Here is a 26,676-nt window from a genome sequence, read left to right on the forward strand (position 1 = left end):
TTTCGTTTGCTTTTTCCTCCGGTAAGGTCCGTTAGTTATGTACTACCTGGTGTCTCAAACGAGTGCAGCCTGTGAGGAAGTGTATTGCAGTCAGTAAATATCGAAACTAGGAATTGGTACGTATGAAATATATTTTATTTGGATTAGATTTTCGTAAACTTGTGTGGTATTTGTATTACGGTTTGGTCCTGTATACGTCCAGGTACTTTTTGTATGAATGAGCTTTGATTATATATGAAACGTCGTTCTCTGGTGTCGCCTGTTCAGATTTCTGTTTAAAGAATGTATGACCTTGGTATCCATGAAAATATTTGGAACATAACTCTGATATTGACTTTAAAAACGTACTTTAAAATATTTCGGAGTTATTTCCCTTAATGATGACTACTGTGTGGTTTTTGTACCGCTTTCTTGGTAGAAAGAAACTCTCCTATCTGCACATACATATTAAAATAGAATCGTGCGTACGCATCGATGTAGGACAATAAATGTTGGCCAAAACTTCGTGTTTAGCTTGAAATGTTCATCTCGAGGGTGGAATCTTCCTATTCAACGCCATTGCATACTGGAGGAATATTTTCTCATAATAATTTCGAAATGTAAAATAAGGGTCGAACTCAAAATGGCGTCATGTGAATGTTAATAAAACAGCGAAAAGCCCAGTAAAACTTTTCTTACATTTAAACAGAACTGAGTTTCCTTTGATAGATAATAATAATAAAAAAAGAAGAATTGGAAACATAGCAATTACTAAAACAAAATTTTCAACTTAAAACCATACTAAATCTGTAAATGTAGCTAGGTAAATGTAGGATGGAAATTGCCGAGGTTTTGCTAGATTTTGTGTAACGTGATAGCAGTAGAAGGTCTTGTTATGAAAGACAGCAATCACGTGATGAAATATATATATATATATATATATATATATATATATATATATATATATATATATATATATATATATATGCATGTATAATTTTTTCCTTGCCGCTCTACGCTGGAAAACACTCACCTACTCACCATCTAGTCACGTTTTCATTATTACTCTAGACTTTATCAAATGTAATACAAAGTCCACCGCATTTGATTTATTTTGTAAATGAATTTTGGCAATCTATCCATTAATTAATGATCAGCCTTTACAGTTAAATCCAGAATGAAAATAACTAATATGGTACGACTGAATAATTGAAGATATCAAGTAGATTTTCAAGTGAATAATATGAATAATTAAGAACAGAACGGTATTTATTAACTAGGTTCTTTTTCGCTGAAGTAAGTCTATATATCCTTTTCACTCATAGTTTAATCCTAAAGTAGGTTTACCATCCTCACGTAACTGAAGAAGATAGAAGGAGATAGAAGGACCAAGAAAAAGATATTAGATGAGTTGAATTATATTAGAGAATTTGGGAATTTATCCCTGTTGAGTTGCTCAAGTTTTTAGATAATAATGGTGCAATTCAATTTAAACCTTTTGTTGATTTCTTTATTTTCATATTTCTTCTTCTTCTTCTTCTTCTTCTTCTTCTTCTTCTTATTGTTATTATTATTATTATTATTAGTAGTAGTAGTAGTAGTAGTAGTAGTAGTCGTAGTAGTAGTAGCAGCAGTAGTAGTAAAAAGGTGATTTGACCTCCGAAAATTGAAGAGTGGAAAAATTAATAAAGTTTTACTGTAAGCTTTTGTGAAAATGTGAGCTATGGGTGAATTTAAAATTTTTCATTTAGATAGCAAGCCAAGAATGCCTGAAATATTTAATATTTGCTTAATTTCCTCTACATGACAAGTCTAAAAGTGTACACAAAGATAAAATTATGTTATAGTTTCAGACTTTTCTTTACCATGGCTGAGTATGATCATTTCATGACCACACAAAGAGAAGATTATAAAGATCCTAGATATTACACTTCTACTAGAAGGCAACGCCGGGTTGGATCCCGAGATGCACAAGAATCGGAAAATAAGATGTATCATCGTTCGTCACTCAAAGAGGAACCGAGATCAGTCCAGAAAAAAGATCTTCCATCTGGCAGAAACATTGAAAATGCCTCTTCTGAGAATAGTCGCGTTATGAAACATGGCGGAACAAAGGATTCTGCATCTTTCACGACCGTGAAGAGAGATGTAAATATTAGCGAGAACGATGATGAGAAGGATCGCAGCTGGTGGAGCAGGAATCCGCCAGGACGTCAAAGAACCAAAGAGAATGACCATGACGCCAGGACAAATACAACACAGCCATCTGGTGCTCATGAAACTGAGGAACCGCTACGTGATTTAAGCCGGTTAGAAGAACAAATAAGAGCTACGATTTATGGCCAGTGTATGGGTGATGCAATCGGACTTCTTACAGAATTTATGTCAAAAGAAGAAGCGCTGAAGGTGAGTTATTAATTAAATTCAAATCACGTTTGCAATCTCTCCGTGAAAAAATGCATTCAAGGCGGGTCTGTATGAAACGAAAGGTGCAACATTCCCCTGCAAGACATGTGCCTTGAGAAGTCATGTCTTAACAGTATTAGTATAAAGTTACAACCTTGAAAAGTGGCTACTATCAGCCACACAGTGATGATTTTGCGTCCTTTGCTCTCTTATTTGAAAATTTTGAAAAATATTTGCTTAAGTTTGTTATCGAGTTCTCTATCCAGTGTGTGTGTGTGTGTGTGTGTGTGTGTATGTTTGGTAAAGATATGAAACTTAATATATTGCTTAGGCGAATTTAGTTCGGCCGCACAATTCACCCCAAAGTAGCCTAAACCTGCTCAAAGCCACATAAAACCAACAAAACTGCAGCAGCGGGGAATGGGGGTAAACTGACGTTTTCTGGACTATTTAAAGGCACGTTTTAAAACCAATCATCCTACTAAAACCAGCGCAATGGTCCCGTTACATGAGTTAAAGAAAGGACTTTCTAAGTCTATTTTAAAAACCGAACCTTCTACCCTGGGTCCGCCACGGGATCACGACGACGTCCCCACTTGTAAGGGGTATCCACGGGGGTATCATTGTGTGCTATAAAATAACTGACTTCTCGTTGATGTGCTGACAGGTGATGTGTAATTAAATCGTTATTTAAATAATAATTATGAGTGATTCTGCGCTAACTATGGAATCTTGTACAGATAAACCAGCTCGACAACAGCTAGAATCAATTAAAAAATATCCCCCGTTCGTGATTCGGTCAAACAGCAGCTACACCAGCGTCAGGAAGCTCAAGTGGAATTTACCGAAGGTACAGAGCAGTTTTGTAAACCAACTGTCGAACCAATACAAAAATTTGTTAAAGCAACTGAAGCAACACAAAAACTATTGTGACCTTTCCTGCTGATATTGATGATAGTCTTCAACCCGCTCGACCAGCAGTCCGAAGTTCAACCACTACCGGCGGGTTAACTCCGCGCGTTAGAACTAACATGATATATAAATTTACTGAGGAAGGTATTGGCGCTATTAGGGATAAAGACCAGATACTTCATATTGCTGCATTTGGATGGGGTCGTAGAGGTCAATATGTAAAACCCCAATATGTTCACACTCTATTTACATCGAATATAATTGAAAAAGGGAGACAAATGGATTCTTCGGCAATAATGGTTATCAAGTCCAAACGGACCCAGTCAATACGTTCAGGGTGAAAACGGCCTCATTGGGAAGTAAGTAACGGACCATCAGTGCCATACATATCAGTGGAGATGAAAATGATAACATATAGACGACATTATAAATATTTTTACTTGTATTTGTTCTTGTCTTTATTAGCAATTGGTTGTTGGTACTTGCTATAGCGGACCACTCCGGTGGCCTAGTGGATAGAACGTTCGCCTCGGATGCGGGAGGTCGCAGGTTCGAACCCCTACTGAATCATACCAAATACTTATAATAAATGGTACTAACAGCTGACTCGCTAGGCGCTCAGCATTAAGAGGTTAGTGTTAGGACTCGTCGGCCTGGTGCCAGGATAATGTGACTGGGAGGGACATCATAATACATGTCTGCGGTGTGATGCCCCAGTACAAGACATCACTGCAGACATCGTAGCGATATGACTGAAAAATTGTTAAAGCTACGATACAAATCCATATCACACACACACACACACACACACACACACACACACACACACACACTCACACACACACATGCCATAGCGATATATTGTATTTCTTCTTGAGTTTTATATACATTCTTGTTTTTAGAAATCAGGTAAAGGCATTGATTCTTTTTTTTTTTCTGAATTGAAGTGCAAAGAACTGCTAATCCATTTTTTACGTGTTTAGGCTCGAATAAACAGTAGCAAAAGAAAGAGTGAAAACAACAAGCTTTGAAAAATATAATTATTTATTTCCCTGGAAAATTACTGTAATAATGGAAAAATATAACAATTTACTGTTTTAAGAATCAAATATAAAAATAATCCAAAAATAATCCACAAATACAATTTTAGAAGTCCTGATAATAAAATGTCATAATGGATTCAAGTTCGAATCCCGACGAATAATCCAAGATGGAAGGCGATGACATATGCTGTAACCTGTGCTGTGTTGAAGTCTATAGTTCCTTGTGGAAACACAATAATTAATCCTCAGATTTCGGAAATCCAAATAAAAATTTTAAGAAATGTCTTTGTTCAAAAATTCTGTATGAGCACAAAATATTTGCAGAAAAACGAATCAATCTTTTAGAATCCGAAAAATTAAAATAAAACTAAAAGACTCAAAAATTCAATACTAGTCACAACAGAAGAAAACAACTTGACATGAAGTGTTGTAAGAGCCCCAAAACTCTGAGAGATCTCTCTCTTTCTAAACATCACTATTCATACTAAGTATTGCGCAATTTCGGAAATGCCTATTTGCGAAATAGAGGATCACGTGATCATGTTTACATATAAAAATTACGTAGCCAATGTATGTCCTTGAAAAGAACCAATCATTTTACTCCAAGAATAAAAGTTGTTTAATTGACCCTAAATTAAGGGCAGGAACTAAGTCAAAAATAGAAACAGTGTTTCTATTATTAGGTATTTATGGAAAGATTCGGGTCAAACTGAATATTCTGGAAAATATCAAATTCCAAGTAAACAAAATTATAATACATTGACATGTAAAGAAAATAAAAAGTTTCCAAAACCCACAAACAATCAAATCAAATCAAACACAGATTAAATAAAATATAAATTTAATAAAATATACTTAACACATTATTTACTTTATACTTCGTCTCATTACATTTTATAATGTTATAGTTGTTACTTGAAATTTTATGATAATTATAAAACAATCTTCTGCGCATAGGATTTATTTATGCGAGGCAGATAGGAAGATCTTTGAACACATACATAACAATGTCAGGCAAAATAATGTCACCAAGTACGAAGCATACTATTATTTGAGTACATACTGTGACAAAGCAGTGGTCCACGGAAGTTACAGAACGCGGTAAAAGTCAAAGAAGTGAGTAAATAAAAGTAGGATGTTTTAACATTAATGAGAATGGTGAATTGTTTTGTGTAATTGATTATATATATATATATATATATATATATATAGAGAGAGAGAGAGAGAGAGAGAGAGAGAGAGAGAGAGAGCAGTTCGAGTAATTTCTGAATTAGACGAGTAGAATTACTACATCAAGTATATTTGTTTATTTTAATTCAATGTTGCAAAATGGGTCCAAAGCGCGCCAAGAAATATCCTTATGAAAGTTGTAGTGCAAGTTGTGTGTGTGAAGATCTTGTCACAATATTAATACTTCGTATGCTCTTCAATGAAGACAGTTGCCTGATATTCAGTCAAGATAACGTTAAGTTTGCGAAACAAGAAGACAATCTGGCAATTTATTTTAAACAGTATCCCAATTTCGAACAGTAATTAAAAAATTTATATGACAAAAAATTAAAATGTTTGTGTACACATTATTAAAAAGCAAAATCACCGCGAGCCTTTGGACCAACAACAACTCGGAATCCATAAATAATAAATGTACGCAGGTTGTTGATTGGAAACAACACAAAATAACTAAATTAATCAACCGGTTATATAGTGTAACTCAAGCTCATTTCGTAGATTTTCGTCGCGCACTATATGGATCTGGCAATTATAAATTACTTGGCCCTTTCTCTTTTTATGCAATTGAAACCATTTGGCGTACAAAACCATCAGCTGAAAAGACAGGAATATTTACAAACTTTTTACAAAAGCAATAAACTCCAATACTTCGCAGCTTATACATTGCTCCGACGGAACATTCCAATGCATCCGGCCAAAAATAGATGCGGGACGCAAACTTTGGCAAAGCAAGCGTACAAAGGCGGAACGAACATCGCAAAAGAAATGGCGATAATGGCGACAATTGACCTAGGCTGCACATATTGAACAAGAAATATACTTGTCTATTGTAGGGAAATAGCTACACATTTACACTGTTTCAATTTTTGATCTGCCTTTATGTAAATATCTTAGCAATGTTTATGTGTAATAATCTTTGTGTAACTGTAGGAACTTTTAGTTACATACGACACCGGTTGCAAGCATTACTTGCATTATGTTGATTGTATTAATACTTTGTTTGAAAATATGCAAAACGTTTCAGTCGAAATTCGTTAGTTTAATGTTGATGCGCTTTATTTTATGTTTTAAAGACATTGAATAATAATCTTTGTAGATATTTATGAATTTTTAGTTTGCGGCGAGAGATGCCATATTTGATAGATCTCTGAAATCGGTTATAAAGATTTATGTGTTACCTTCGGTTGTTCTTTGTTTGTAACTTTTTGTAAATGTTAAACTTCTTTCTTTTTTAATCTCAGTTTATAGGTACGATAGTCCATTATTTCCTTTACTTGATTTCTAAAAAGTAGAATTTAAAAATATGCAATGAAGAAATACAAAATGTCGCAATAGCTCGTAGCGACAACCAGTTGCTAATAAAGGCAAGAACAAACACGTGTAAAAATATATATAATGTTGTGTGTATGTGATTGTTTTCATCTCCACTGATATATATGGCACTGTTGGTTCATTATTTACTTCACAATGAGACCATTTTCACTTGGAACATATTGACTGGGTCCATTTTTACTTGAAAACCAGCACTGGAAATGAATCCAGTAACATTTATCTGGTTTCATTTCCATCCAAAGTAAATATTAAATGAGGCTTAATTTGTTTTCTATTTCCACAAAATAGTACTCTTTCTAATGTTTTTCTTTGGTTATTTGGTATGTTTTGTTTAACTTTCATCACGTTTGTGGTGGATTTGGGCAGGTTTTGGGTAGTTTTTGGCCAATTGTGTGGCCTAATGTAGTTTAATATATATATATATATATATATATATATATATATATATATATATATATATATATATATATATATATATATTCACAAGCCTTGGTCAAAATCGGATCACAAATATGGACTCAATAGTGGTAACAAGGAACAAGTCTTGCCAGTCAGCTGCAAGATTACCTCATTAATATGCACGAATATTGTTTATCAGCACATTCGTCCAAGATGTTGATGGTATAAACCCATGTCCCTAGTTTGAATGAAATCGGTCCAGAAGTGGAAGCAAGCAATTGTTGAAGGACGGACGCACATCAGATGGACGACGGACACAGGCAATAATGACCCGGCTGCATTATTATGAAGGATACGTCAGATAGGTGTGTTAAGATATTCGAGCCCCCGGTCAACTTAAAGCGACACTCCAAACACATATAAAACTCAAGACTCAATATATATTAAATCATATGAACAAATAAACTTCAGAGCCTATTATGTAACTATTTCAAAAAACAAGTTCTCAATATGTACTCAGTAATATTCTCATAGCACTTGACCTAGTTGGTCGAGCTCCATTTAACATTTAGCTCATGATTCGAAACTCTATGATTTATGTGTGAGAGTATCGATCATTCTTGGATCGTTCTTGTACTATTCGGGTTTCTACATCCTTTCCGATTCAGTCCTTCTTCTCCCTTCTGTCTTTCTTTTCAACGTCTATCGTTCCTTTCCGCTTCTTCTTTCTTTCCATTTTTATCCTTCCTTTCCACTCCTATCATTCTCCAATCTATATATGGGGCGCTCCTATGCTGGTACCCTAAAAGTTTCATCTCGAAGTTCTCGATTCCAAATTCTAAGTTATTTAATGAGTCAATCCGATCCCAAACCCAAATAGAACTACAGTAGAGTAGTTGTGTTGTGAGAGTGCGTGTTCTGCAGGTATGTTTTGACGCCTAGTAGTTTTTAGTATAGTGTTTTTGTATCACCGTATTTGTGTTCTCGTTCTGTTCTTGTATCTGGATCGTTCGTTTGGGGAGATAGGTGTGATTTTACTACCTCACATGAGCCGCGTAACACTGCCATTACACCAGCATTTGCTCTTTACTCATTTGGGTCAACTCTCTGTCACACGCGTGGTTACTCTTTTGTACATATAGTGTTAGACTTCTGATAGCAGCTACGAGGCTGCGTGTTAGTGTTATATTTGTTACTTAAAATTTGGAGGGTCTCCGTATCCTGTGTAAATAAAGGAAAGAAGGGCGGGGGAGTGGGATGGCGGTCCCGATGGCCCCCTTTTGGGTATCCCTCCCTCACGGAGAGTCATTCCGTGTGGCCTCCTCCCCTTCTCCCCACGCTAGCACATCGCCTCTTTCATTTATTGCTGTGGACCCCTCGCAGCCTTCCACCCATATATCTCTTTCCTTATTGTTTAGTGCACTGGTGAGGTTGAATGCAATCTTCCTAAGGATGCTTAGCTTTGGCTCTAACATTTTTGAACTCCACCATTTATTGCTAGCTCTCTATTCTACGTTGCATAATTGTTTTGCTCGCATGCTTTGAATTTACTGCCGGCGTGTCAAAGTTCACAGCAGCGGATATATAAGAACCCCTACCATGCCTCGGGCATTAACTGTGCTAAGAATAAAGCATTCCTTCTCTTTAGTACTCTTAGCGGTCCAAGATTACATAACTTATATAGGGACTCCTAATCTAATAGACAAATAATCTGATACAGGACTACCACTACACGTTAGGTAACTTTGTGCATATTTGCATAACTATTGGAAGAATAAATAAAAAATACTACAAAGAATACATATACAAATTAACCAAATGAAGACGAGTGAACTGTGCTCACGTGCTGCACGAGAAAATATTTTTTGGAAAAATACCTTAAGACTGAAAGAATAAAGACGGAGGAAGGATCCTTTCTTGCACGTGCTTACAAGGACTGCACATAAAAAATTGACATGACAGGAAAACCTTTAAAACTAAGACCAAGAATGGCTACAGTGATGACAGAGTTACAAATAATAAATAAAGGTTTTGTTAGTTTTAATAATTCACTCAACAAGAAGGGCTTCAAAGAATACATATTAAGACCCAAAAGGAATCAGCCAATTTTGCCATCAGGAGAAATGGTCATTGGAAAAGAAAAAGTAACCATCACCAATATTAAGGAAAGTAAAGAAGATAACCGCAGAACTGCACCTATAGGATATACCGCTAGAAATATCTCTGCAGGCAACAGTGGATATATTTGAGATATATTTGAGTGAAAATGATGTATCAAAGTGACCAAAGCAAGATGGGCACACACCTACTAAGCCCACATCTAACTGTGATAAGAAAACTAGAAACTGAGAAAAAAGAATTACGGAAAATGAAGTCAGCTTTCTTTATAACAAAGTCCTAGTACAAAGGATGTATCCATCACAGAAAATGTAGCAAATGTGGAAATACTAACCATGCCCCAGAGAAATGCCCAAAGTCCCAAGAAGAGAATAAGCAGCAAGTATATTTCTCAGAAATGACAGTCTTTCAAAATACAAAGCAGCGAGAACAGCAGGAAAAACGGGGGAAAAAACAACAAATAGTGCAGAACACCCAACAAGGAAAAAAGCAGCAAGAACAACAAAAACAACAAAGAACAGCAGCATACCCAACAGGGACAAAAGCAGCAAGAACAAGAACAGCAGAAACAACAAGACAAACAGAAACAACAGACAGTGCAAAATACCCAACAAAAAAGCAAAATACCAAACAAATAGAGCAACAACATCAGCAAGATCAACAAAATATCAAACAGGAAAAGCAGATACAAAAACATCATCAACAACAAGAAGAGCAACAATGTAAAGACCATATTCAGCAACAAGGCGCAGATAAAATTACACCACTGGAGGAAGAAAATAAAACGCAAAGACCAAAAATGAAAGCTAAAGGGGAAGGGAAGTGAGCGAAAAGTACTGCCAACTGAACTTTGATGAAGAACCAAATATTTCAAAACAATTTACAAATTGATTATATTAATACTAGTAACACAATATATAAAAAACAATATAGCACTAACACATAACGTAAAGCCATTCGGCAAGTATATCAGTAGGGAGCGGCGGAAGGGGCCTAGCTTAACTGGTATGAAGACATCAAAGAAGAGAGAGTACCCCCAATAATAATAATAATAATAATAACCATAATAATGATAATTATCATCGTGATGATCGTTATTACCATCTTCATCAATAAACGTTTCATTAAATAAGTTCAAGCGCTTAAATATTAAAACATGCAAATTTTAATTTTCTGAATTTACATGTTACTTGGTCTTTGTATATATATATATATATATATATATATATATCCTGTTTGATATTCTGTTGATCTTGCTGCTGTTGTTGCTCCGTTCGTTTGGTATTTAGCTTTGATTTTTGTTGGGTATTATATATATATATATATATATATATATATATATATATATATATATATATATATATATATATATATATATATATATATATATATATATATATATTCATTCAGAACGTAAAAGGTTTATTCCTTGTAATTAAAATGCTAAATTGGCATAGCTTCTTGAAAGCTTTCCTGTAATGAGTAAATGTTTTTGTCTCTTACTATAACAAAAGTGTAATTGAAATTTCCTAGTAGACATTCATGTATTCCTACTGAGAAGTAAAACTAGCTTTTATGATATTAAATATATTCCAGCATTACAGAAAGTATGCGGATTTAGAGTTTGCCTACAAGGTCCGCGATAGACACCGTGATGCATGGGAAATTGGGGACTGGACAGATGACTCAGATCACATGCTCCTCATCATGCGTTCTCTCACGGCTATGCACGGAAAGGTAACACATTATTGACTGGTAATACTAATATGGACATATGGCTTAATTTTGATTGATACCGAATGGTATTCAACTACCTTTGCAAATCACAGGCGAAAATCATCTGAGATCCTTTTTCACCTGTGGTTTTTTGCGGGAAGATTTCCTCGTTTCTCATAAACATGCATAACATAAATACGTTAACAATAATAAAATGCAACAATCTCTTGTGTATCACCTGGTGAAAAAGAAGCATAACCGATTTTTACCCCGTGTATTGCGATCTCAGCATTCAAACAACCTGAATATTTTGCATCCCATTTTTTTATTTACATCTTCTGAACTTCATGAGCCGCTCCTCCATCGTGCAAATGTCTGGATCAATTAGACGGTTTTGTTTTGGTTTATCGTCGTCCATACCAGACTCCACTCCACCCCATTCCCTTGAAAATTAATAATATAACATAATACTAACAAACAACTACAATATAGTGCCTCTTATAAAATATGGCCACTAATCAGCACTTATATTGCACTTTCTTGTCTTAATTTTTGTCGTTACATTATGTTCTTATTTTTTTTATTTTATTGTATATGACAAAAACGATTAGCCTTTCCTGTAACAAAAACAAATCACACAGTATTTAATGCATAAGGTGATACTTATGAAAAACATAGATTTTTGTGTGGAATGAATCACTTAAACCTGTTGACATGTCTTTCTGATGAACGCTAGGCCAATGCTCTTAAATAGAATGGTATTATAGTGTCATGTCTCTGGATTTACTGAAAGAATGCAATCCCTGTCTATCTCTCTCTCTCTCTCTCTCTCTCTCTCTGGCATGGATTTGTCACGGCAAATTGATCTTAGTATTCAATGTATGTCAAGGGAAATTGAAATACCAGTATTACATCTATTTGTAAGACATTTCATTTTGTCTTTGTCTCCGAAATGATCTGTAATTTATCTCCGAATTCGTCTTTCTATGCCGAAGGTTGATGCCAACGACTTCGCCAGAAAGCTTTATGAATGGTCGAATAAAGGGTTCCCAGAGCTTGACGATAGAATAGGAATGGGACTTGGTAGAACCACACGTACAATTCTGAGTCAGTATGGCTTTGTTTCAAATCCAGAAAGGGTATGAAGTTCAAGAAACAAGACAAACAAATATTTGCACTACTAGTCCATTTTGCATTGATTTGAACTGAAAAGGGCATGTAAGGAATTGTATTATGTTGTTTTAAATCATACTGCTATGATAGAATACCATATCTTGAATATCACTATAGGTAAATAGAATTTTCAGTCCACTACTTTCTTTGACAATGCAAGTCACGTATACATACTTTGACATCGTCATAAAGTAATTTTGGTAGAAACTTCCGTTCTCTTTCATACAGAATCGTAATGTTACACCCACTAGTATTCTGATAAACTGAGAATGTCCTCATTCTTCTTTCCACCCTTCATATTATGTTATAAACATCTCTTCAAAGTAATATAGAGATACGTTAGAAAGACACTAGTGTAACTTCAGCAGCAAATATTACTGCTTAATTGATGTTGTCCTAATTCGTATTTATTTTAGCCAGATTTTGTTCGCTCTAGGATGAAACTGCAAAGGATCACTTTCTTAGCTTTTCGACATTCGCGTGTTTGATGATGAGACATAGAATGTAGTTTTGTAGTTTTTGTCTTCATAATAATCATGGACGCTTCCATGCGAAGAAAACTCCTTCCATAGCGTGAATCTGTGAACTTAGATCCATGTGGGGTATCCGACCTATCGATAACTGCCAATAAACAACTACGAATCAGTGATACCGGTACTGCGAATCATTTATAATATTAGTTTTATATAATGTGGGATACTGCGCAGTTGCATATGTTGCTGTTAATTTTTATGTTACTGTTGTTTTCACTTTTGTAACTGTTCGACGTGAGACTTGAACACCAGGGCAATTTTTACTTTCTATTGCCTAATGGTGGGGGTGGAGCACAACATTTATTTCTGAGTGGGGAGCGCCGTTTCATCCAGAGAGAACATGTGACAGCCCTGCTTGGAACACTATATCTGCTTTAGCAGTCCTTTGAGAAAATGTCCAGATTTTAGTGTCATATGTTTTAAATGTATCATTTCTGAAGAAAAAATGAAAGAAAAAAATCTCAATCATACCTGTTTTGTCTATACAAGAACCGTGTTTGTAAGTAAAGGTTGACTCATTTTCGGATCCAGGTCTCTGAAGATGTTTGGATCAAGAGAGGATGTGTTGACGCCCCGAATGGCGGAGTCATGAGGACATCTATTCTTGGTATCCATGAATGGTGGGATGTAGAGAGAGTCGAAAAGAATGCAGTTCTCATTTGCCGTACAACCCATTTTGATCCACGGTAAGACTAGAAAACGTTTCTGAGAAAAAGAATTCCGAATTGGATCTAGTAATATAGATTTCGATTTACTGGAGACCAAATCTTGAAGAGAAATATAAGATATATAAAAAATAGAATGTGCAAAAGTCATGGTCAAAGTTATTATCTGCGTTGAGATGATATATTAATTAGAACATATATGATATCATTGTTTTTATTTTGTTTTGTTCTAGTTTGTTTTGTCTTTCTTGAGCATGATGAGACACTCTTTAATAAAAAAAGAAAGAAACTGCGCAAGTGATAATTAGCAGGTCAAGCAGTTGTGTAGCCAATCATACATCAGGAGTCAGTCGCCATGTGTTTTTGCAAACAACGGCATATTGCTTATAATATTAAAATTTAAAATGAAAACAAAATAATCTGCAATTGGTACATTTCAACGGATGTATGTTGTCAAATTCATTTTATCTCTGGAGTAAGATGAGATCTTTTCTTGACAATTTCACTGCAATAATAATCTGTATTTAGGATCTTTGCAATTGTTATTTTCAGACGATCATAAAAACTGTTTCGATTTAATAATGCTCTAACGTGAATTAAATTTATGCAATCCATATATATATATATATATATATATATATATATATATATATATATATATATATATATATATATATATAGCACGACCGCACCTTTTTCACAGCTTAATATGCACTAAATATGACATCAACTTTTCATAAATGACTATAATTTACGGTTTTGATCAGTATGATTGAATTAATCCAGTTACCAATTATACATTCACATCCAATTATACAGTCACAACCATCTTGTCTTCGACAATTATTTTGTCTTTTGCTATGTTAACGAACATCTATTAACTACTCGAGGTCCCTAATACGCACACCATATGCTCGTCCCAGTGGCCCAGGAGAAGGTGTTAGCAATCCACATATTCATTATAAATAGCCATGACTTGAGCTCGCCATGTCTATTGCATCATACCTTCCTAGCTGGAGTAGCCAAACTGCAGTTGCTGAAATCAGAATTAATTTTTCCTGAAACGAAAATAGATCAGAAACTGTTGTCCTTTTTAGCATTTCAGAAGTATTGAAATGAAGTCTTCGTCGTAGTTTATAGCAGATAGTCTTTATCATAATCATCAATTTTCAGAAGGATTAGATTATACATTTTTTATACAGAAAACGAGAGTCAATATTCTAAAACATTCTTTGGTATTTTAGTTCTAATTCATGGATATTTACAGCTTTTGTGGGGAACCTTTCCCTTTACTGTTCGTAACTAGGGTTTTCAGAGACAAGATTCGGCGCCCGATATACCTTCTCAAACCATAGCGCTTTCCGATGCGTACCACTTCAAATAATTAATAAATCGTGGAGAGCCTTGTCAAGCACCTCATCGCTAGTGTACTTGTATAGAAGAAAAATTACCTCATCATTTTTAGACTTTCTCACTTTTTTCTAAGCCTCTTGAACTGAGGACGATATGCATCAAAATCATGAATCCGCTCACCTTCGGGCTTTTATATACACCAGGTACCACGACCCTTATCATGTTATTTGACGAGTCTTGGGATACTTAGTTAAAACGGCCGAATTAAGAGGGAAAAAGTTTTGTAACCTTCAACCAATAGGTTATTCATAGAACACAAAGTAAATTTATAAAAGAACTTACAGCATTGTAAATCCCTAATCGTCCTAAAAGTTATGTCACACGTCCGAAATTATGGAGGTCTGAATGAATTCCAATAATTTGGAATGTGGCTATGTGCCAACAGTCTTGATGTATCATAATGTTATAATTCAAAATGTCCATGAATGAATTCACATTGGTTCCAAACTACTGATATTGTCAGAAATATTTAATAAGCGCTTTGTAATTCCAAAGAATAATTTTACTAAATAAACCCTCTCAAACATTAACTGTACCATAACTCGTGTTAACATATGGAATGAGAAATTCGGAAGTAAACAACATTTATATAAAAACCTAAGACACTTTAGCAGAAACAGGATGTGAGTAATTTTTCCCATCAAATTCGTAAACAACCTGCTTCTAGAACGTTCTTAATTTATATTAAAACATCCCATATACATTGAAATGAACAACTGCAAATACGTTTACCTCCAATAAATAATGATCTTAAATATAATCTAAAATAGTAGATAGTAATTAGCTATGAAAATGTTGTTTATAAAAAAAGATAACTCAGGTTGGTCCACTTCCTACCCTCAATCATGGACAAAGGTCAATTACAAAAAATAAATTAAATATACTTAGCATACAATCATGGCCAAAAGCCTACAGACGTTACAAATTGAATATACTACACACGTTCCAAATTTAATGTACATAACAATATATATATATATATATATATATATATATATATATATATATATATATATATATATGTATGTATATATATTTCTGCTTAACATCGAGTGGCACTTGCGAGTTGTCTCATCATATTCTTTAATTTACTTCATCTCATAGCTTTAGATAAGGAAAATTATCTGATCGTGGGTTTGTTATTTTTATTTAACCTGTCGAAGGTGTGTTGCATCAGCTGTTGCCGTTTCTGTAGCTATTAGTATGATGCTTAAGAGACAAGCCCCATACTATGATGCTAGAGCAAAGGAATATCACGTGCCTGTCATCATTGAAGACTCATATCAACGTGCGTCAAAGTATCTAGACAAGGAAGACGAAGTAAGTAGACATATCTGGACTTAAATTATTTTATTGTAATGTCTTCAACCATATATATATATATGTGTGTGTGTGTGTGTGTGTGTGTGTGTCGAAATACGTTGAATTATGTTTATGTCTGCATTTGGATTGCACGATGAAAGAGAGGATGCAATATTGATGGGAATAATAACAAAGACGAGTCGACGTAAACAAATAGATGCACCAATATTAGCCCTATCTCAATGTGCATAATAGGAAATAATTGTATCACAGCGAAAAGCCAGAATACATTACTTATGAATGATGCAGAAAATTTAATTTAAGGGGTAGATAGATAAATAGATAGATAGATAGACAGGTAGGTAGATATATAGATATATATGTTTTCTAAAAGATGACAGGATACAATACTTTATATTAATGAAATTGACTATATACCATGCTCTCATGAAATTATATGGATGCTAGCAGACAAAAGTTCATCACTGATTTTAAAAATCCAAAATTGAAAAATACGGAATTATATAAGAATTCCTTGGGAATAGAATAAAATAAATCGTCAACTTAATTTTTATTTCCAGTTGCTGACCAAATCCATAAATAGTTTAGACTTGTTCATTAATAATTTGCAAAGATTTATACGATATGATTTTTAAAGAATGTACTCCTTTAGAAAGTGGAACTACACAGGTACATGACTTGTGAAGTTCTGGCAGAACTGGAACTGGATGATGAATATGGAATGGGATATACATTCAAATGCTTGGGTGCTGGATTCTGGGCCCTTAAGCAGAAAAATTTCCGGTCGGCCATCCAAAAACTTACAATGCAGGTAAACTAAAATCTAAGTCATAAATGTTCGTTTCAAAAGCTGATGTTACTACTAAAGTTTCTGTGCATACTGTTACAATTCCAAAATCCGTACAAGTAATGTCCATTCACTCATATTCTGACATTTTTTGCATTATTGAAATTTTACTAATTCTCTCTCTGTTTTAAGGGTGCAGGTTAATTGAAAACGCGAAATTATGTACACAGATACTGCTGTTCAAGATGAAAAACAAGTTAATAAACACATTTAGTCAATTTGACTCATTTAACAAACAAGCAGTAAATTAACTCTGAAAGGAAAGCATATCTCCCTTTCAAGAATGATAAGCAGTCAACTTATTTCGTTCGATTCCTAGGACATTTCGTATGCTGTATTTCTTTTAGAACGAGTGTCGCACAGCACAATGTATTCAGTATATATTGTGTTAAAAGTACAGGAATTGCTGTAATGATTGTGAACCTTTCAGTTCGTTGTGTTGTATCACATGAATTACTGCATTGATTGTGAACCTTTCAAGTTGGAGCGTTATTATCACATAAATTGTTATATTGATTGTGAGCATTTCAAGTTGAAGTGTTTTGTGTCACATAAATTGCCGTACTGACTGTGAGCCTTACACGCTTTAGTGCTTTTCCCACGTGAATTGCTGTTCTGATTGTGAACCTTTCAGCTTGGAGTGTTTGTATCATATGAATTGCTGTACTGATTGCCTTTCAAATTGGAGTGTTTTTATGACATGAATTGCTGTATTGACTGCCTTTCAAGTTTGAATATTTTGATCACATGCATTGCTCTATTTATTGTCGTTAAAATTGGAGAGTTTTTGTCACACAAATTGCTGTATTGATTGTCTTTCAATTTTTGAGTGTTTTTATCACATGAATTTGTTTCATTGATTGGAAGCCTTTTAAGTTGGTTAAATATAGCCAATCGGAACTTTACTGACCATAAAATTAAGAAGCTGGAAATCAAATGTATACAACATAGTTGAAATTCGTAAGGTTCCAGGTCTCTAACAGAGACATTGGTACATGAACACTGTAATTCCACGTATATCATGACATGATGGCCTTAGGAAACAACCGATACGCTTATAACAGTGATTCTGATTCTTATTCAGTGGGAATATTTTCAACTTACTCTTTTAAAATTCTGTAAAAGTTATATGCGAGTTCATACAAGAATAAATCATAATTTTGTATCACTAAATGTTCGCTCTTACTATTCAAAGTTGAAAAAATAACGTATTTTACAGTTTGGTAGGTAAAGTGTATAGTTTTCTTTATTGAGTGCTTTGTACCATAATATATCATTCAGGCAGGGTCGTATGAACGTCAGAGAAAACATATATAGAAAAAATAAGTTTGCTGATCGGACACCTGCTTCCAAAAGGTAGTGATATAAAGAAATACAGATGGCGTGATTGACAGTGCGTGTTCGTTGCATAATTCTGGGTTGTGGGTCTCTAGTATTGAATAAACGCTTTAGTATCGTTATCCAGTACTTCGAAAAAGCCAACGGACGACTGGATTTTAGAATGAATTCATTGAGACTAAAACCGGAAATATTTCAGGGCGGTGATGCCGATACAAACTGTGCCGTCGCCGGTGCACTATTAGGTTGCAAACTTGGTGTTTGCGAGTTACTTCCAGGCACATGGATGTCTACCTTGGCGAATAAGTCATGGCTTCGAGGAGAGATCGCAAGGTAAATTTCCCTTTTAGTGAAATGCGTGTGACTTGGCTTTATTATGTATCTATTATATTTGGTATGTTTTTACCAAATGACCTCTCTTTTTAATCTTTTATCAAAAGTTCTTGTCATAAAATAAATTCATCTCCTACATGCACATGACAATACAATGTCTAATTAGTTTTAACAATCCTTCTTTTGCTGTGAAGAAATTGTTCGGATATCTCCGTTGTATATCATCTTAAACAATTAGAGTCTCTGAACAAAGAAAGCGGATATGACATAGAATTATCCCTTACTATTCATCCTAGCTACCGATTTTCCCCTCGGAAATGTCAATGTAATATTACGAACATTATTTAGTGGAGTACATTTGGTGCACTGCGTTGCAAATTTGAGTCAAAGAGATTAATTGATTCAGCTCAAAATATGTTGACTAGTGGATGACTAAAAAAATAATCCGTTTTATTTGAGGGACCGGTGGGAGCTTAAACAAGCCGGCACGATAAATCCGCCCCAGTGAAGAATGAAAATATTTCACAGGAACTAACAAGGAGACATCGTGCATAGTTACCACATATCAGCTTTAAGTCATACTATTTTATGTCGTAGGTGAAGAGAGAGAGAGAGAGAGAGAGAGACAGACAGACAGACAGACATAGAGAGTGAGAGAGAGGGAGGGAGTTAGTTACAGTTTTTTACATGAACTGGACCTGTTTGGATTGGATCAAAAAATAGCAATGCAGTACAGATTTAAACTTTGTCACCAGACATTCTTAGACAAGAACGGGCAACGTGTATACTATATGCCCGTTTCATAGCAGTATATCCTTATGTAAAAATCGCGATTATTATTCCCATTTAAGCATTTTATATATATGCCCAAGTTTTTCTCCGTTAAGTTTACGTTGTCAGTATTATGCAGATTATTTCCATGTTAAACACTTCATACTGCATGCTACTTGTGTCTAACACTATTATCGTGTACTAGGAATTACTTTGTAAACAAACTATATACACTCTTGTAGTAGACGATTTAGGTTTTGGTTGATTAAATTTGTTTGTGAATGAACTAAACAAGCTGTTTCGTCCATTTTAAAGTAGAGATGATAAAGTTAACGATGTGGATGAGTTCACTGAGCCACAGCCGAAACTTTCAAACAAGTAAACGAATGAACGTGATACTCACAATGTCTCCAACAAACGTAAGAGACGTAATAATTGAAAATACAATTCTGATGTATTAAACATTTTTTTATGGAGAACTATTGGTAACTTTTCGCATAATATGGTCCTGAGTATGACCAGTGATCTCTGGGGTCTATTAAAATAGCATAGAAAAGCATAATGAGGCCAAGGGCTATGCGATATCTATCTGATACGTAGCATTGTTCCCTGTTAAACTATTTTGATACACTGTTAGGCTAGCGATAGAAACCATACAAGTCGTATCTGGGGTCACTTAAACAGCGATCATGCAAGTGACAGGGCATAAACATGTGTCTTCTTTTGCTGGTAATAAGAATGACAAAAAAATATGCTTAAATTTATGCATCTTGAATTTCTTCAAAATGTACGTTTTAATTTTGCCAATCCAAATGAAATGACACATGTCATAGGCTCCAAAACTTGATACACACCGCGAAATTGCTCTGTAATTTAGACTACATTTCCAAAACAAATCACAGTCTCCTTACGGCGCTCAAAACAAAATGTATTTTGATATTCCTTAGCGTCTTTTTGATAATTGCAATCAAAATAATTATTATGTTTCGCACATTATGATTCCAAACAATCAATGACAGAACAGAAACAGAGGCACAGTTGATTCAATGCCAGTCCACTCCTCAGATCACAAGTACATGATAGGAAATTGACCCAGCTATAACAATGTCGTCCATCACATCTAGAAAAATGCTCTGGGTGAACAGAAAACACAATCGATACATTCCAGACCAAATGGAAAAGTAGTTTCAACATGCATTCATTCACAATATGAATCTAAGTTTCAATTTTAATTAGATCAAAACAAGAATTTTTAAACTAATGTTCAGCTCGTGATGCAATGTGTTACGCGCGCAATAATATTGTTACAATGTATTGATCAATCTACCGTTGTCTATTTATTTTGGAATGCAGCATAAATTCTACTGCTTTGTTTCCTACAGTGTATTCTTTTTATTAGTAAGCCTTATGTGGAAAACATAATTAGTATATAATACAAAGGTTATATAAACTCGTTTTCTCGGACTAATGCTGCACTCCCAAGCTGGTGCAGTATTACTAAAAAAAACACGCGTTCTTATTTTCCCATACAAATGGAGTAATATATTTTCACCTAAAACAAGATCTTTTTCAGATGAGAATAAAGAACACACACACACGCACACGTTCACAGTAGCATGCGTATAAAACTATATATTGATATTCCGGCAAAAGAGAAGCAAACCTATTGAGAATAATGGAATGTTGAAAATGTAAGGAGGCTTAGAAAATAACAGAAGAATTAAGAGCATGGTTAGAAAGGAACGGGTAGATTCTGTAAGCACGATAATGCTGTACTGCCTAATGGGACCTAATAGTGTACATCTTTACGATGAGTTCGGATTACATATCAGTCATGGTGCATTAGTTTTCGCTTCGAGCATTTCGTGCGGGCTATAACTTCCAATATGAGAAATAAAGATATTAGCGTAATTTCAGTAAATAGAAACGTGACAGAAATACGTAATTTACAGGGTCGGATTCAATGAACGTGAATCAACAAGAACGTTTCCATAGGTAAATTTATTGTTACGGCTAGATGGTTTAAAATAGACCTCATAAACGCTTACAATGCAAGAGCTCATGGAAGCAAACTTTATAAGTTTCGATGTTTTTCAAAATCGATTACTTCTATTTAGGCATTATGGGATTGCGAGCTACAGACACGCTTCACTGACCTCGAAAATTGAAGAATACGGAAACGTGCAAATACTACACACCTGTGAAGGTGAATATTTGACAACGGATCTGCTCCAGTTAGAATGGGCATTTCAGATTTTGCAAAAGCAAATGGAAACACATATTTAGGAAGCAATTTAATTAGTTCAATCAACCGAGGCATATATTAGATAGACTTTAACAAGTTATCACAACAAAATATCTCATGCAGCCAATTATTTGAACTATTTTGTTAGACTCTTAACATACATTCGTGTCTGCCAAAGTTGGTCTGCATAGGAATAATAACCAAAAATGGACAGTACATCGCCAGACAGTAAAGGCGCTTACTTACATGCGATACTGCAGAGTGCTTCTGAGGGTTTCGTCCTTATCCTGCAGATTCTCCACCTACTTGCATGTTTACGTGCCTCAACTCCAAAAAGTGTTTCGTGATCCGTCTGATAATACTACTATTACCACCACCAACAAAATTAATAATAATAATAATAATAATAATAATAATAATAATAATAATAAGATGATGATGATGATGATGATGATGATGATGATGACGATTAAAAGCAGTTCGATCAGAATCGTAGATTTCTGACTCCAAAAAATTACATCTGTCGTAAAATTGTTGGGTAACATTTGATAAAAATATAAGTATCCAATATGTGATGATTGCTGTTGGAAATTCTAAAATTTTACTGCACCAGCCGGAATTGAGCAATTAAAGAGGCGTGTGAGAATTTTAACGATAATAATAATATTAGTATTAGTTAATAGTAATGCCATGGTAGTAGTTAATAAAGTAATTTGATACCAAAATAATAGCATGGTCGAATAAAGTCACGCACTATTTTAATGAAGGAACAAAGATTTGCAAGGCAGTTAGCAAAATACATTTTGAGAGAAAGAGAGAAGAAGTTTCATTCGATTGAATATGTTTGTGCCGATTGCATTTATCTTTCAGATAATGATGAAATTTGTATATCTAGGTACCTTGATCTTCATCGTGTGATGTACTGCTCTTATCTTCGAGATGGAGGAGGAAAGCCGTATCATCATTCTCGATATTAAATGAAACGTCATTTATATCATACCATTCTTATCTACCCGTCAGATGGATATTTATCCCGAGGGTGATCCATGTTTTTTTTCTCGCTTTTATAAGAATTTTGAGCTTTTGTATTCCAAGGATCAGTAGGAAGATGACTGTTGTAACGTTATTTGCATTTTCAAGGTATCATATTTGAAATCATTACTATATATATATATATATATATATATATATATATATATATATATATATATATATATATCTTTAACTGAGAGATACTCTGATTTCGTTATATGTTTTTAAATGTATTCATATGATGCAATCGTCATCAAGCTATCGTTCAAATGGTACGACACGGCAATCACCACGTTGCCGTTCAAATCATACAACACAGTGATCACTAAGTATTTCAATAGAAAGCTAAAACTAAATTTATATAGAGACTTCTTGGTTTAAAGATACTATTATTTCCATGTTAACTTACATTTTTTAGTGTTTTCAGAAATATGGTATATACATGTCTTTTCTTTCCAATCTATTTATATTTTCTCATGAAAAGACTGTCGACAGATGTTTTAAATAATTGATTCATGCAATCCCACATTGCCGTTTTTTCAAAACATCTCGCTTTCCTTGAAAAGTTATTCTCAACCCTTTCGCCAAGTTACAGGTACTGCTTGCATTTTTTTCTTTCTTCTTCTTCAAAGTGAGATCATAATTTATTGTATGTTGGTCACACCAGGTTTTCACTGGCCATTTTCACATGCCAGAAATAGTAGTTAAACTTATATAAATGGTTTGTAAGATTTATTGAACATTAGTTCCAAAGAAGGTACAATGACAGGTTATAGTTAATTATTGCCAATGTAACAAAACACAGAGCATTGAAGATGATAGTTGAAGGATATAAGAGATAATAAGAGCTCAAAAGTGATCATGCTTAAAGAGAGTGGTTCTTGTGCAGAAACAACATGGAAATGGGAAATATTTTGTAAACTGGCAATTTCATCTGGAGCATAAAACTTTATATTGTATTAATATTTATCAATGTATATTTGTATATTCCTATAACCTTTAGATATTTTGTACATAATACAACCGGATAATATGTATTTGAAGTGCATCTAGTGGTTGATAAAATGTATATCAGTTTACTTTTCACAAACTAGAGGCTCTGTTGTGAGTCCTCATATCTCGTGTGTATTCTAGCTATTTCTCGTCTAGTGTGTATTCAAGCCATTTATGTTGATGTATTTTAGTTTTCAATTTATCAGCCTGAACAGTACGAACTGCTTAACTCTTTTTCTTGCCAAAGCGTACATTATGACATCTAAAATAACAAATAAATTGCTATCGCACATCATTGCTAGAGAAACTTTCTCTAACTACAATGGACAATGGATGATCAGATGCCATGACCTAAATTATCGAATGGAATCGAAGTATGAAAGAAATTCACTGCGGCATATTTTAACATAACTTTCTTTTATGTATGTATGTATATGATTGGACTAATGATTGGAATACTGAACAATGACCAATAATCATCGTGAATCATATATATTTTCATTCAAAACCATGCTTGTAAACAACAATTGTTACGACTAAAACGGTTGTGCTTTTATGTTTCCAGATGTTGCAATGAAAGATTAGAATTGTGGGGGTTTTTTTTGTATCATACTATTAAACCAAACAAAACAACCTGTAACAATATATATTTAATATTAGGCTTGTACAGGTATTGGGACATGTATTAGGAACAAGACATAATACAATATTTTAGAACTGTTTCACAAAACAAAGAATTCAAGAGTACACTTCATTTACCCGGGCAAATAAAACAAGATCTTGTTTAATGCAAAAGTAATTAGCAATGTTAGTATCATCAAACTGAAACACAAGATTGGAATCATCAACTAAATCGGTGATGGAAAGATTCGGTTTAAATCAAATAATGTATATACTGAACAATGATCAATAAACGGTGATGAATCCTTATCAATTATCCCTGTCTCAAAACTTACCTGAAGGTCAATCTTTGCTTTCAAGAAAGTTGAAAGAAATTTCTCCACTCGCATACATGGGAAAAGTTATCTTAGTGACCAACCTAATTTTGTAAAGTTTTGAAATGAATGATACATTATTAAATATTTAATTTCAGTCAATATCTTCCAAATTGTCCTGACATTAACATAATGTTGTTTAGTTTCGATTCAAAACTAATATAACCTAGAAAAAGAGCGAACTGGTCTTAAGATTGAATTAAATATGACAAGCGGAACTTTGAATGCATGTATAAAACTAGTATGCTATACTAGTAAATCATATGTTTGGTCTAAGCATGTAAACATACTCAGCTCACGTACGATATAAAGCAATGTTGACATGAAAATGGAAATGCTTTCCTATTTGACACATAATGTGGCTGTTATTAGCACGCTAATTATCGATATTTTAGAGCTGAGTACTGAAAGCGTACAATATCTTCAATCAAGCTATTATACAGGATTAAATATTGGTCAATATTTTAGCTCTTATGATCCGAACGATTTAAACCCACGTACATTGACTTTAGACAAAATAAATTGGTTTATGAACTTTCATCTATGATTTCAATTTAATAAAATATGAAAACAATGTATTTTTTCGATGTGATTTTTTGCGGAATGTGAAATAAAGACGTTTGTGTCTTGCTTTTGTGAATATGAAATGTATTTTTCATACATACAAGAGTGAGTTTTGGTAAGTACATAGTCAGAGTCATTTTCGTTACAAAATTTATAATATGCAGAATGCCATAATGTTGTACCCTGTGTTCCGTAAATGAAGGATGTCAAACTGATATTTCCCTTTTGAGGTTTCTTAAATATCTGCATTCTGATCACATCAAATGGTCATGGTAGTAGAAAACTGAATTGTTCTTCATCATTATCTTGAAAATAGTTTATACAATATATTATACAACTAGGCTTATAAATGTTTGCTTTAAAATGTTCTTTAGTGACAGGAGAGTAATGCACAATTCAGTACGGGTGGGTGGATAATGTTACTCTGAGTGTGACGAAATGATAAACATTATGTTAATAGTTATGCCCCATTTTTATTCGATTCAGTATCCTGCAAAATTCAGCAGTTACTATGTGAACGAATGTCACTTATAATAAAAAAAATCCATACAGTTTTATCCAAGATTATCATTGACTGATAGGCCTTACAAATCATTGTTAAAGAGGATAGACCAACAAACACTCATGTAAGACCTACGAATTATTGTGTGTTAATGTTCTCATGTCAGACATACGAATGTTATCAACTGAGACTGAATGGACCAGCACTCAGTGGATGTATATTTAAATGCATTACACACTATTAGACCACTCTGACTGATGCAAATTCGTAAATAATACAGCGATGAAGCACGAGCGCAAAACACAATACCAATCTGATACAGTTTATATATCATGAAAAATGACAGAATACGTTACCCAATCATAATACCTTAGAACTTACATTGCCTCGGACATCCAGCCCTCTCAGATACTACTGTTAGTTAAAGGAAGCAACAGGACACACGGTACTAATTATATGGGGAAAAAATGGGAAAAATCTTGGAAATGGGTGAACATAAAGTATATATGGGTTGGTCTGACCAGGGTTGGTTAATAATGTAAGTCATGTTTTAGGAAAAAGAATCTTTCGAGCTCTTATCCTAGTTGTGAGTGAAAAAGATAGACATTGTTTTATTGATGGAATTTCAGTCCTTTAACAGTCTTGAGTTTGGGACACTCATTACTGTAATAAGTACCTGACTCTTTTGTGCGGAATTGAAAAGCACATGTTTCAAACACATGCAGGTCTAGAAAACACCGAGGCTCATATCCTTTCCTCTACACAGAAGCCGACACCCATGTTTCATCTATACTGATAAATATAGGCATGATCA

The 26,676-nt window shown here is 34.2% G+C and overlaps 1 protein-coding gene across 1 annotated transcript; it reads left to right on the plus strand.

Moving 5' to 3' along the window:
* LOC149807537 (uncharacterized) lies at nucleotides 1-25,370 on the plus strand. The gene is made up of 9 exons (XM_089967550.1): nucleotides 1-116; nucleotides 1,827-2,385; nucleotides 11,016-11,156; nucleotides 12,131-12,274; nucleotides 13,373-13,527; nucleotides 16,083-16,239; nucleotides 16,895-17,053; nucleotides 18,627-18,760; nucleotides 22,672-25,370. The coding sequence occupies exons 2-9, from the start codon at nucleotides 1,846-1,848 to the stop codon at nucleotides 22,751-22,753; spliced, it is 1,512 nt and encodes a 503-aa protein (XP_089823676.1). The 5' UTR covers nucleotides 1-116; nucleotides 1,827-1,845; the 3' UTR covers nucleotides 22,754-25,370.
* Nucleotides 25,371-26,676: the final 1,306 nt, after the last annotated feature.

The sequence above is a fragment of the Sinohyriopsis cumingii genome, chromosome 1 (genome assembly GCF_028554795.1).
Source record: "Sinohyriopsis cumingii isolate HCF-2022 chromosome 1, ASM2855479v2, whole genome shotgun sequence".
NCBI lineage: Eukaryota > Metazoa > Mollusca > Bivalvia > Unionida > Unionidae > Sinohyriopsis > Sinohyriopsis cumingii.

Bases quoted from the DNA above. Each gene is read 5' to 3' on its own strand.
- LOC149807537 (XM_089967550.1), top strand. From the start codon at position 1,846: ATGGCTGAGTATGATCATTTCATGACCACACAAAGAGAAGATTATAAA. The intron at 2,386-11,015 runs GTGAGTTATTAA...AATATATTCCAG, and splicing joins CAAAAGAAGAAGCGCTGAAG to CATTACAGAAAGTATGCGGA. The intron at 11,157-12,130 runs GTAACACATTAT...TCTATGCCGAAG, and splicing joins TCACGGCTATGCACGGAAAG to GTTGATGCCAACGACTTCGC.